This window comes from Cimex lectularius, unplaced genomic scaffold (assembly GCF_000648675.2).
Source record: "Cimex lectularius strain Harlan isolate CLEC.00 unplaced genomic scaffold, Clec_2.1 scaffold4, whole genome shotgun sequence".
Classification (NCBI taxonomy): Eukaryota; Metazoa; Arthropoda; class Insecta; order Hemiptera; family Cimicidae; genus Cimex; species Cimex lectularius.
This window is the reverse complement of record NW_019392723.1, coordinates 935,683-949,457: the sequence shown is the minus strand read 5'-3', so window position 1 is coordinate 949,457 and position 13,775 is coordinate 935,683. Positions and strand designations below refer to the sequence as shown.

Sequence of the window (13,775 nt, the reverse complement as noted above, 5' to 3'; positions counted from 1 at the left end):
ACTTATCTTGAATACGTAAAGATTTTGATTTTGATTTTGGATTTGTATAAGCTCAAATCCGCACATAAATTTGCATATATTCACACATGTGAAGCGTTGAGCCTATCACATTTCTTAGTCCACCGTCAATTTCAGCTTTTTTAATTTACGATAAAAGCCTCGCGATTGACCTACCTTGGATGTAGGTATTCACCTACCGGGGTTTGGCTGCTCCATGGGGGTGCTGTCAGCAGCTAAGTCAATTCAGCATCTAACGCATGCAGTTCCAAACCCATTCAAACTCACGTTCATTCTTAAATACATTCTTTCCTATTTACATATCTTTCACTCAATTTGGTGATGTAGTACTCGATATTCTTCCATCACCCTTTACACCTATAATATAACTAAGCAAATTAAAGGTCGATGGAGTACTCAGTATTCCGCCATCGGCACTTTCACACTACACACTTAAGCTAATAAATATACTCTCAACACAAAACTATCAGTACTATGTACAATAAAACAACCCTGTTTCCTCCAAGAATTGGATCAGGGTACCCAAGATACTCGCTGCCGGGCTCAAGGAAGATTCTCATGTTGGATGGCATTCCTACTTGCTCTCTGTCTGGAGCCAAGGAATCGCACCCTTCAACCTTTCTCTGCATGTCGGACAAATATCGGGCTCTCAGAAGTAAGTGTCCGTGTGTCAACCTCGCGTGGCCTATTCCTAATCGGGTGAGGACGATCCTTCTTCTATGGGTCAGATCCTCCAGTATGTAATAAGTAACAGATCAAAATTCCATTTTAATATTTGAGTTTATTTGTAATTTAATGATTATCTTCTAATAATTTTCTTTGTTTTTGTAATAAAATATTAGAATCTCATGACGATGGCTTTTTTTAGACAAAAAGTTTTTAATGTGTGGTGTTTAGTGACCGTTAGTTAATGATTATTTGGAGATCGTGAGGTGCGGTCTGGTGTGACGTAGGTTTTCGAAAAACATTTTCTTTAACGTGCCAACGTTTCGATCTTTATTGAGATCATCTTCAGAGCCTGGGATTTATAAACATTGTTTAAATTTTACAAATACATGTAGGATGTGAAAAAAGAATGAATTGATGAATGAAAAAATGAATAAAAATGTCTTTCTATCCCGTCTTCCTTCCCCACCCCTTCAAAATCCAACGTATATAGACATAAAACATCAATATCCCACTGGGACTCTCAACGCGACACACAAGAATGACACATCTACACAGAAAACAAACACTTTGACTGAATCTAAAATTTCTAGTATTGTATAAATTCATTTTTTTCACAACCTACGTGTATTTGTAAAATTTAAACAATGTTTATAAATCCCAGGCCCTGAAGATGATCTCAATAAAGATCGAAACGTCGGCACCTACGTCACACCAGACCGCATCTCACGATCTCCAAATAATCAGTTTTTAATATTGGACTGTAAACAAAAATAAAATTGCTTATATATTCTTTCAATTTATTGATGTTGAACCACACAATTTTGTCAAATTCAACTTTAATCGCTTGAAGAAAAATGGCTACCCTATTTCTGTGGAAGGTTCTTTGAGTTGATGAACTATTGTTCAAACTGTCATTACTGATCAGCTCTGCTTGTTAACACTATAACGTCTTTGAACTCGCCGTTTTTATGTTGTTTTTGCCAAGGAAAAAGTGGTCGATTAATATCAAGCGATAACGGCAGTGTCCAAATTTTTGTCATGTTAACATACAGAGCTCGTTGAAACAATTGTTCCAATTTCATTCAACTGTCGTTGTCCTCTATTTATCACGCTCCACGGTCTTTTCTTCTCGCACTTTTACGTATTTTTGAACGCACCTAGATAGTCGGCGGTACGGTTTTGAGGAATAATTCCTCATTAATCACCAGTACGCTTCGATCACGATGACTCAGTGTTTCATCGCGCCAATCTGCAACACTCAGTCAACTAGCGTCTTCCGAGCTGTGAAGAAGACCCCCCCTCGGTTAATTAACAAAACGTTTTAACTTGTCGTTCATCATCCTTTAAGGCGCTGTAAGTAGCATTGATCTCAAATGGAACAATTAATAGTTTAATTATTATTTAGGATTTTACAAACAATCTTAGACCCAATGTTTTGCCGAATCAAGCATAGAAATGCAAAGAAATTTGAAATGTGCCCATCCGTTTCACAACTGTTTGCATGGGAAAAGAACAAAACACAATTAATAATTAAATTTAAATTATTACTTCCATAATTTTTATTGGCCTTTAATTTTACTTATTTCATTATCTTAATTTTTACTTTTTTTTATAGTAGACTAAATTACGAGAAGAAATGTGTGTTGTTTAGTTACCGTTAATTAATGATTATTTGGAGATCGTGAGATGCGGTCTAATGTGATGTAGGCCTAGAAAAACATTTTCTTTATCATGCCAACGTTTCGATCTTTATTGAGACCATCTTCATTTTATTTTATATTTATAGACATAGTTTAAATTATAAAAATACATACATGATGTGAAAAAATGAATTTATACAATGCTAGAAATTTTATACTCAATCAAAGTATTTGTACTCACTCAAAGTGTTTGTCTTCTGTGTAGATGTCTCGTTCTTGTGTGTCGTGTTGAGAGTGCCAGTGTGATATTGATATTTTATGTTTATATATTGAATTTTGAAGGATTGTTGGATTTGATTTTAAATTTTTTTTTAACGTATATAAACATGAGAAGAAAGTTGAGATGAAAAAGTTAGCATCATGACGAACCCTCAACTATGTGGGATTTAATTGTTTGGTGATAGTTAATAAATATATCACTTATAATTAATTATGTTATTTGTTGGTATCTAATTATTTTGGATAAATACTTCCACTCTACTATTGACCTATCGCAACCTATCATATCAGTATTGTTAACTTCCCAACCTCCTGGCCTGCCCTCCTCAATCTGCTAATCCACTAGCACTAATTATGATATGAAAAGAGATTTCTTGAGTGTCTTTCAAAGTTTCAAAATCATTGGAAGATTGGATTGTGCAGTGCATGGACCAAATACCGAGACAATATAAGACATTCCCTGGGTCAATTTTAAAGCAGAATTAGTGACAATAGCGCAGGCTTTTAAGTATGCTCTACACTCAGAAAGGTACGCATTACGATACTTACCGACAGCCAAAGCTGTCTACAGCTGTTAAAATATATAGAAATTGATTAAACTTTATTATCACAATTGTTTTAAAACTTAAAACATGTAATTTATTCATTACTGATCATTAAGGTCTGCCTATCATCACTGTATTGGTCTTTCAGACGTGCATTTTGGAATTTTCAACATCTTCAATATTGAGTCTTTTTCTTGAATAACTGATAATTGAACATCAGAACAGTAACACCCGAGTAGGTGATTTTCCCAATTTGCTGTAAAACGTCTAATATAGTGGCAATAGTCGTAGTTTGGTCATTTCTGATTATCAGATATTTATTCTTCAATACTTTAAAACTGTCACTAATAATTTACAAGATTAACAAATATGAACATGTACTTAAGTATTGACCTTATTTCAAATAAGGTCTTGTTTCACTGTTAATTTATAAATTAATTATGGTTGAAACCAGTTCGGTTTTATAACTAGATGTTCATACTTTTTAACCTCGTAAATTGTTAATAATAATTCATCCTAATAAAGAGAATATATTCCTCGAACGGACTGTTTCTCTTTTCTTTCAATTGGCCTTATCCCTGATTTTTTAGCACAAAATTACAAATCGAAGGCTGATATTAATGTATCAAGGATGGATTAATCATACTTCATTTGTTTTTCTTTAACGAACGGCACACTGTGATAAATTAAAAAACTGATAAGGGTGTATGTACCTTATAAAAAACCTACAAAGATGCCATTGTTGCTAAACATCACCGCCCGCATATCATTTTTATGCTAACAATAAGTTCAGTGTATACCTTTTGACTAAAGAATGAAATTTTTTTAATGCAGCGATAACAAACAGGCAGACCAGGAATGATGTAAATAGAATAAAAATATCTAGCGTCTCGAATTATCACTTTTTTATAAATGAAAAATTTCATTTATAAATGATAATTTTATAAAATATAAGGATGAATTAATCCTATCAAATAATACTTGCCGTATTGTACATAACTGTTACTCAAAGTATGTAGAAAACATGAATGTATGTTATCAAAATGTTCTGCATGTTTATATAATTTTGAAAAATTAAATATTATTCAGATGTTACAATTAATTAAGGTTTTTAGTTGAGATAAAAAAGTCAATAGCATGAGCGGGATTCGAACCCACGATCTTCAGCTAGATATCTTGTAAGGTTTTTATCTCAACTAAAAACCTTAATTAATTGTAATATATTAATGGTCAAGCGGACCACGAAATTAGTGAAATTATTCAGATGGCTTATGTGGCCAAGCATATACAAACAATGTATGTATACAAACAGTGATTTAGTTCATCATTTAGTCATGATATCTCCAGATATCTAATACATTCAAGACCCTCCTTTTGAATTGGAACCAACTGGGTGCGTGCGTCCCAAGGAATGCCTCTCCTGAACATGATAGACCCATATAATTCCTCAACATGCAGCACTGACTGTATCTTTCTCGAAGTCTTCTCTAGTCTCATTCACAGCTGGTCTGTCTCATCGGTGAATAGGACTTATTTTTCCTTTCCTCTATTCCATGATTGATATTCCGTTGTAAATCTTCGTTTCTACAGTGGTAAGAAGGCCCTTCATGGAGCTTTCTTGATCTGAGTTTGGCCCTCTCAGTCATATCCCCTGAATACTGGAGATCAGTTAGTTTTAGTGTTTATACAAGAAGCTGTTCAATTGGGCTTCCGAATTGCATCTATCGTCTATGGGATTGGTGATTCTGAGGCGCCCTAAAATTAATCGCCTCGAGTGGTCTACCCCGTACCTTTTAATCTTAATTGAAACTGATGAATAATGAATGCCAAGGCAAAATTTATGCAATGGTTTCTCTTCTTCATGGAGAGTGATGATTCGGACTGATTCATCACAGCTTAAGTGCTCATGCAGAGCGAAGAAAAAGAGAAATTACTACCAGTGGTTAACAAAAGGTAAAAAGTCAACTAAAAGTAACATTGAAACCCAAGGAAAACGTTGATCCTTCCTTTGTTTGTAAATAATGATACGATTAATCCCCAATGCCTCTAATCTAGCAAATAATATCAATATAATATAGGCAACATGTGGATTAAGGTCAAAAACTAAAAAATATCAAGCGGTCCAATATTTTTGACGGTGAGTGCATAATGTTCAGCCAGTACCTGAAATCATAATTTCCCACTTGTTTGTCCTCAATTTTCCAAAAATATTGTTGAATTTGAAGTAAGTATACGGATTGTGAAAAATTGAAACAAGATTATTTTGTAAAATTTGTTTTCTAAGTCCTTTAAACTTTCAATATTATCTTGGAAATGCTTCCGTTCATTGTTGATGTCTAATAATGCAGATCAAAAATTTCATGAGTTATCAATTTTCTTTGCTGTAAAAGCTGATATGAATAGTTGGTATAGCTAATTGCTTTGTTAGCTTAAACCTTCTTGATTTGTAAAATGTCTCTGTGTGATCTGTAAGGTGATGAATTTGTAATTTGATATTTCACCATCTTTATTGTTAAGTCTGGAGATGGCAAAATGCCAAAAGGTGTCTCACAGACCAGCAGTGAGGATAAGCATACAAGGATGATCCGTAACGACCAAATTACTCCTTTTTGATTGTGAGCTGTTGAACAGTGATGATAATCAGATCATCCTGGGCTGCCCGTTCTTGCTGTACCATAAGACCTGTTTTCAGGATATATCTGTGAAAAACTAGTGATTTGGTTTTTTAATTCATGATTGGATTTGATGTTTTATAATAATAAAGAAGGTTTTGTCTCATAAATAAAGATGGTTGTTACAATTTTTATGTAGAATCTGTGAACATCCCTACAGCTGACAAATGTTAAACAAAACACAAACCAATTAACAAGATTTCACAATTAAGAAAAATGGATATGAAATGGCATTGCATTGCGATAAACTGCCTGCTGTTACATCGTTTTATAAATATTTATGTTTTTAAAGATTTTAAAGCCTTATTGTTTATTTGGAAGTAACTGAACATCTGTTAGCAGTTTGATAATCACAGATGATTTAAAGTGTGAATAAATTTTGTAATGTTTGAAACAATAGCAACCAGTTTTTTTTTTCTTCTTAAAAAGTTGCAAATTACAAAAATTGCCTTTTAATTGCATTGTAAACACTGAGATTTAGTAGCAAACTTAGTAAACTATAAATTTATCTAAATTCTCCTTTATCAATTAAATCTTTATTTTTTCACCAAGAAGGCATATTTGTTGATACTTCGTATTAAAACTAAAACTAACATGTATGAACATTTCATTAATTCACACGTGTAATAATACAATATTGTTTTTGTTTTGTAGGCTTGTTCGGAATATTTAACACTAGCACAAACACAAGGTAGAAAATGGCAGAAAGCACTTCTCTATGAACGAAGTCAGAAATTAAGGCTCGAAGAAATGGTTGAACAATTAGCTACGCAACATTCATTTTTGGAACAAGCAGCTAAAGACCACAGGCTACCCAAAAGTAATTGTTTTTATTTCTCTTCTTTTTCCCTTGTCTATAATGTACAATAAATATAAATTAAAATAAATAGTTTTATAACAACTGAAAAGGGAGTGTGAGGGGCCGCAGCAGTTTAGGCATTGACACGGCACTTATCACTGTAAGGTGAAGTTCCCGGGTTCAAATACAGTGGCCCTGCATTCGAACCCAACATACTTACAAATGGACTTTTTTTTCTCAAAAACACCGGAACCCCGAAGGTTGATATGATCCCTGCTGTTGCAAACCCTCGTAAAAATAAAAATTAAAATTAAAACTAGCATCAATCACTGTTCAAAATAGTGATCTTTCATGATAAAGTCATTTTAATCAGAAAACTAGAACTTGTTTTTGAGATTTGTGATATTTATGATTTTATTTTAAGAAAAAAAAGTTTATTTTAAAAAGTAATTCATTGTGTCATTTTGTTTGATTCTATGTAACCCACCTGATACAGTTCAAAATTATTTTGCTTTGATTGCTCTTACATTATTAATCTAGTGATTTATGCCCCTTAAGTTCATTGATTTGTTTAAAATATTGATTCTTGAATTTCTTCAAATAAGTTACAAGTAGATAAATCTGTTGGAAATAATTAACATTATATAACCTGTCATTAGACGCCATTAGCAGTGCTCCTTCCGATGACGAAGAAGGCGCAGAATTCTATGAATGTGAAGAATTAGTTGCATCATCTGAATCATCCAAACTTCCGTTAAATATTAGTTGTTCCAATAGGGAGGTAAGTTGCTCTTATAATAAAAACCAGTTGCATGGCTATATATAATTTTGCTATTTAAATATTTTAATAAAATTTAATAAAAATACTTTGGAAATTTTGATTGGAGAGGACTTGTTTTGTGTAGCTCTCTATCCTCTAGAATTGAAAGTTCTTTAAAATATCAGTCTATAATTTTGCATAAAAGTTCATCTTATCGAATTTGCTCTCATTAAAATTAAATTAACATTTTCATTAGTGACATTGTCTTTCAAATCACCTGTGCTGTACGCTATTTAAAGTGCATTTGAATGACCATTATCTTTTATATTTGTGGGTAAGCAAATATAACAATAACGTGTGGTGTTTAGTGACCGTTAGTTGATGATTATTTGGAGATAGTGAGATGCGGTGCCAGACCACATCTCACGATCTCCAAATAATTATAACAATAACATTAAATTGAAGTATATGTGTGTTTCAATCTTAGTTACATTATGAGACCTCAAATCTTGATGTATGAACTTTTCATGATTAGTTAACAAAATTTGTTAATGCTTATATCATTCTGAAAGCAGTTTAAATTTATACAGTAGTGTTGTGACAAAAGAGAGAACTTAATTTCACCTCAAATTATCACTAAATTTTAAAATAAAAGCTGGAAGATGTTTTACGTTGATTTATTTATTTTAATTTTTTTTAAGTGTACAGTTGTTTAATAGAAAGGTATATCATTCTCAATGCTAAAATCAGTGATCAGAGTCAGTTTATGTTTAGCATAACCCTTGAAGATGGTAAAACATCTAAACAAACCTGCCCTAACATGCAAAATTTATAAGTGAAACAGGATAATCTGGGTCAATCAAGTTATAAACAACCCACACCCATAAACAGCAACACTTCCTAATAGAAAAAGCCTGATTATTAACATTATACAGGATTTCTTATAATTTAAAAAAAATTTAATTTTTAATAATTTAATATTAAAATAATATAATTTAAAAAAAACTGGAAATATAATAAAAGGTTCTTCTTGGATTTTTACACGTTTTTAAATAATAGTGTCACAAGTGGGACAAGAATCCACGACTTACGATGAGTTAGTGTCTCGGGGGACCGCAGTATTGAACCTAGGGTTGAGGGTTCAAGTCACACTCCTAACACTAATTTTTTATCTTAACCACACTTTACTTAAACATTATAAATCTATTTCAAAAGCCCTTAATTGGAAAGTATGCATCGTGATCATATTTGAATCTTCATTGCTTAGAAAAAATCTAATCAAAACTCTTGGCAATTACATATTTTCTCTGCCTTATGGATAAACATTGAATCATGAATGTATAACCACTTTCCCTAACCCTAACCTAATTCTAAACTTAAGAATTAAAATAATGGCTAAATAGTATTTGACACAATGGGAGGAAAGCATTGATCCTTCCAAGTGGCCATAGACACTGATGGAACTGTGAGTTGGTGTAGGGGTAAAGAGGCCGAATTATACCCTAACAAAACCCCTTAGACTACTAAATTCCAAGCTGAGGTACTGCAACTCTGTAGTCAGAAGTTGATAAAGAAGAAAATGAAAGTTTCTTGTGAGCATAAGTGAGAATATTTTTACACGACTTGAATTCATGAAATTATATAAATAACATTTGACAGAAGCTTGCCCTATAAATTATTTGTAATTTATTTTATTTTTATTAATATCTCTATGATAGACTACCATCATAATTATTTAATTATTTGCATATAAACACCAATTCCACACTATCGACTGGTAAAATAGTAAAACACAGTTTTTTAGGCAATTAATTCTTAACTTTTTAAATATATAAACAATTGCTTTGGACATTTTGTATGTGTTTTATGTCAGCCGCCCATTACAGTATATGTGGGTACAAATAATAAAACAATATTTATAAATTGTTTAATAAACATTTTATATACCAGGATAATGTTAATATATTTAATTAATATTTATCACTACATTGTCCATAAAACATAGTAATACTAATAAATTTATGTTTAGTCCAAAATAAAATGCCAGCAATGAATTTTAATTATAATTAATATAAATAGTACTAAAAAATCTGTGATATTTTGATGCTAAAAATTTGTTAACAGCAGTTAATAAAAGTCTTGTATGTTTATTTTTATTTGTATTAAACTAAAGAAATGGCAAGTTTTCATTGAAAACCAACCATGTTATTTGAAATGCGTATGAAGGGTGTATATTGGTGCTTGTGTGAATTCACTTTTGTTAATTACGAATTTGTAACTGAATAACTTACAGATCATCAATTATATTAAACTATCGTCAAATTGGATATATAGAAATGAGATAACAATTTTAAAACCCAAAGCTTTTATTAAAGTTAAGTAGTTATGTATGTATATAAATATGTCTATTTTTAGTTTGTAAAAGCATCTCATCGTCCAGACGATGCTTCCGGTTCCAGCAGCGAGGCAGAGGAGGACCCACCAACTGATACTGAAGCTTCATCTACAATGCAGTCGAACTCTGATGTAAATTTTTCTCAACCGAGGTCTCCATCGTCCACAAACCTCCCTCCTTCAGAGCCAGTGACAGCGTGCACATTTCCTTTCAAATCTGACTCACAATCAAATGATTCTAAGGATATTGATCAGCAAGATGATGAATCGAGTAGCCAAGGAGATAAACCTTCCCATTCTATTCCTAATTCTAATCAGGTAATTTATCCAATGTACTCAACAAATTTCTTTTTGCAAAATTATATAAAAGCACCAGCATTAATTTATAAAAATGATTTGATTGATGAATTTGATAAAAATTTCATTTTAACTTTGCAATCAGATTTTTCAAAAATAGAAAGCAGCATCCTTCTTTCGGTTCTGTTATTGCTTGTTGCTTAAGCCAAATAATGTAAATTTAAAACTTACAATTCCAACTCATAAATTTGAATTGATGCATTCAAAGTAATTTTTTTTTAATCCCATTACCAGTTTTATAATAGTTGTTAAGGTAATTTTGACAACCAGTAAATTTCCTTTTGGTCATTTTGATATTTGATTTAGAATAGTCAGTTTCTTAGTTTGACACAGTAGAAGATGCACTTTCATAGAAATGATGAATGGTGGAGTGAGTGCGGTGTTCAGTCCTTTTAAAAAGATAGTTCCTACTCACGGAAAGAACTGTGTAGGAATGCTCTTACTGTGAGTAGGAACTATCTTTTTAAAAGGAATGCACTTTCAAGTTTGCACATTAAAATTATTTTTATTTGTAAAGTTGGAACAAAACTAAAGATAAATTAGTCAAAAATACAGTAAGACTGCAGAATAAATATTTATAATTTATGTAAATTAGTTAAGTGTTTATTTATTAAAACTACTTTAAAAACTTGTCAACAGTTTTAAACATTATATATATATATATATATTTATTTTTTTTGGATATTTGTGTTAAAATAATTATATATCAGTTGATTTTAGCTTTTTGTAAAGGTTTGATTTTGTTTATCATTCAAATATTGTTTTTATATCAATTAAATTGAATAACTTAATATTAGATAAAAATGTCTTAGCATAAAACTAATTATTGAAAAGTTGTATTTTTGGGGGTTTTTTGGGCAAAGAAGAAACAATTACTATTTTTCACTTTTAATAAGCCAAAGTTTCGGAACTCCGTGACCCTTTCTCAAGTCAAGACATATACAAAAACAAACAAAATAATATACACCTAGTGTTTTATTATTCTGAACAATAATGTCTAAAAAGTTGGAGCTGGTTCTTTAAAAAATAAAAATGTGTAAGTTTGTCAGAGGATTTCTAAACTCGACCGATTGCAGATTCGTAATAAGCATTATTGCCTTTGGAATTAACAACTTAACATTGTATTGTTCAATGTATTTTGATATATGAAAGAAATGGAAATTTCCGGATTCACTATTGTAAAATTAAGACATTTTCTTTTTGCTGATGTCTTCAGCACAAAAGTTAATGACATTTATGATGTCACTGATTTATTAGGCACAACAGTTGCTGACATTCATAATAACTGTAATCAATCTGTTTGCTAAAACTTTTAGAAATTAATAGGCTTGTTATTGCAGATTTGAAAAACAAAATTGACAAAATCATTTGTATATCAAAAATAGATCAATTTTTATTGAAACACAAACAAAAACTGGCTTAAGTCGCTTTATCAATTAACCCTAAGATTGAAAACCCAGCATATTTATTGTTTGCAGTTTTAACTTTTAGTGAGGTTGGCATGAGTTAAAATTTACAAGTTGTTTTGATTTTATACGTTTTAAGTACCATTCTGCTTCTAATGTCTAGGTCCTCATTCCTACTAATTAAGCTGTCTAGAAAAGGTATTTTTTATCTGTATTTATTTTTGCCTTAAATACTGGTCACATAGATCCGAAACATTGATTGGAAAAGGTGAACAATTGTTTTTTCTTTAGCTGAAAAACAAGACAGTCACATGGAGTAGTTTAAAGTTATTTTAGAAAAAAAATTTAAATTTAAACTAAAATCAGCTACATTTTTACATTATTATATTTTATACTATAAAAAGTATTATTAAATAGTTCAGAAAAACAACAAATAACTTATTTTTTAATTAAAATATTGTTTACTATTTAAAAACTGATCAAATATTGTAAGTTAGTAGTTGTAAGTAGTTTGTATTGAAAGAGATAAAATTGGGCTGTCAAGTTGAAATTTATCATCTCGACGTAAATGATGTTTTTATCACTTGTTTTGAGGTGTCTCACATCTAATATTTCATTGTTGTTTTTAATTCACTTACCTCTTCTATATTTGGATTAAATTGTTCTTTTGATGGCTACTTTTTTATCTTGCTATTGAAATCATTTTTCCAATTGTATTCGTTCAAATCATAATAATTGCTTTATTTCTATACTAACCCAAGAAGCTAATTACTATTTACTGAATTATTTATTTTAAAAAATAAATAAATAAACAGAAGTAGTGATATTTTTGTAATAATCTGCATGTGTGATATACCATACAAATTAAAAAGAATAACGCTCTCAGAACATCAACCATTGTAAAATTTTTGTGCAAGGCTGTTTATTTTGATAAATTAATTGCATTAATAACAAAAATATTGAATCATCAATGAGAGGGAGCAGTTTGTGACAAGACAAAGCCTAAATAATTGGAGCCAACAGAGCTAAATAATGAAAGATTATAATAGAATTTGCATGACTTGATACCCACAAAATTCAAGTTAAATTAATACAATGCTTTACTTCATGACTTAAACCTCTATATTAGTACAGTATAGGTACAATAATTTGTTATTGAAATGATGAATGTGACATTCTTTTAATGATTTTTTCACAAGCCAACATTAATGTGAAGATGCATTTATAATAAAGTTTACTAATTAATAATGTTATTTGCTTATTCGTGTTTAATTTAAAGTTTCTCTGTTGGTCTTAGGTTACACATTGCAAGCAAGAATCTGGATCAAAACGGGTTAGGAGAACAGCAGTTCCTAATAAACCTTACTACCCACTTAATCTTTGGAGTATAATGAAGAATTGCATTGGAAAAGAATTATCTAAAATTCCAATGCCTGTAAGTTCAGTATTGATAAGTTGTTTTTGTCAGATGTTATGGAAGTTTCATTCTTACGGAGTTTCTTGGTTGGTTATAGGTAAACTTTTCAGAGCCATTGTCCATGCTACAAAGGTTGACAGAAGATTATGAATATTCCTACATATTAGATCATGCAGCAACACTCAAAGACGATCTTGAGCAACTCGCTTATGTAGCGGCATTCACGGTTTCATCTTATTCGACTACATCAAATAGAACTGGAAAACCTTTCAATCCACTCCTAGGCGAGACTTATGAATGCGATCGAATGGACGATTTGGGTTGGCGCGCATTATCTGAACAAGTGTCCCATCATCCACCCATGGTAGCGCAGCATTGCGAAGGCCGTAAGTGGAAATGTTGGCAGGAGTTTACAATGGCTTCTAAATTCAGAGGAAAATATCTTCAAGTTGTTCCACTGGGAATAGCACATTTGGAGTTTGATTCAGGTATTTTTATTATTATTATTATTATGCCTTAATATGTACATAATTTAGGAATTAGTATTAAAAGAGTACTTCAAAACAAGGACTAATTTTTTTTTACTTATGTTTTCTAATTACCCAAAGATGAATTGTCATTATACCCTATGGTTAAAAAAAGGGAGGGTGTTAGGAATTCCTGGCCACTGTTGGGGTTTTATTTAGTTTGCCTTCCATTATGCTGTCAAATGTTCTGTAAATATCGGCCAGTACCTCCTCTTGTAAGGATCTCCTTTGGTTAGGTAACACCTCCGTTTACAGAACAGTTACAGATTCTCCAGGCATGGAAGATTCATTT

At 31.3% G+C, this 13,775-nt stretch overlaps 1 protein-coding gene across 7 annotated transcripts in view; it reads left to right on the top strand.

The window, feature by feature from the left end:
* Positions 1 to 13,775, top strand: part of LOC106672062 (oxysterol-binding protein 1) — a 45,307-nt gene that overhangs the window by 26,046 nt on the left and 5,486 nt on the right. For 6 of the 7 annotated variants that reach the window (XM_014403170.2, XM_014403176.2, XM_014403185.1 and 3 more), the window contains 5 exons: positions 6,478 to 6,643; positions 7,282 to 7,403; positions 9,798 to 10,094; positions 12,837 to 12,974; positions 13,054 to 13,444. In XM_014403170.2, the coding sequence (XP_014258656.1) occupies positions 6,478 to 6,643; positions 7,282 to 7,403; positions 9,798 to 10,094; positions 12,837 to 12,974; positions 13,054 to 13,444 (1,114 nt within the window). The remainder of the gene's footprint in view (positions 1 to 6,477; positions 6,644 to 7,281; positions 7,404 to 9,797; positions 10,095 to 12,836; positions 12,975 to 13,053; positions 13,445 to 13,775) is intronic. The other variant, XM_014403207.2, reaches the window with a different exon arrangement.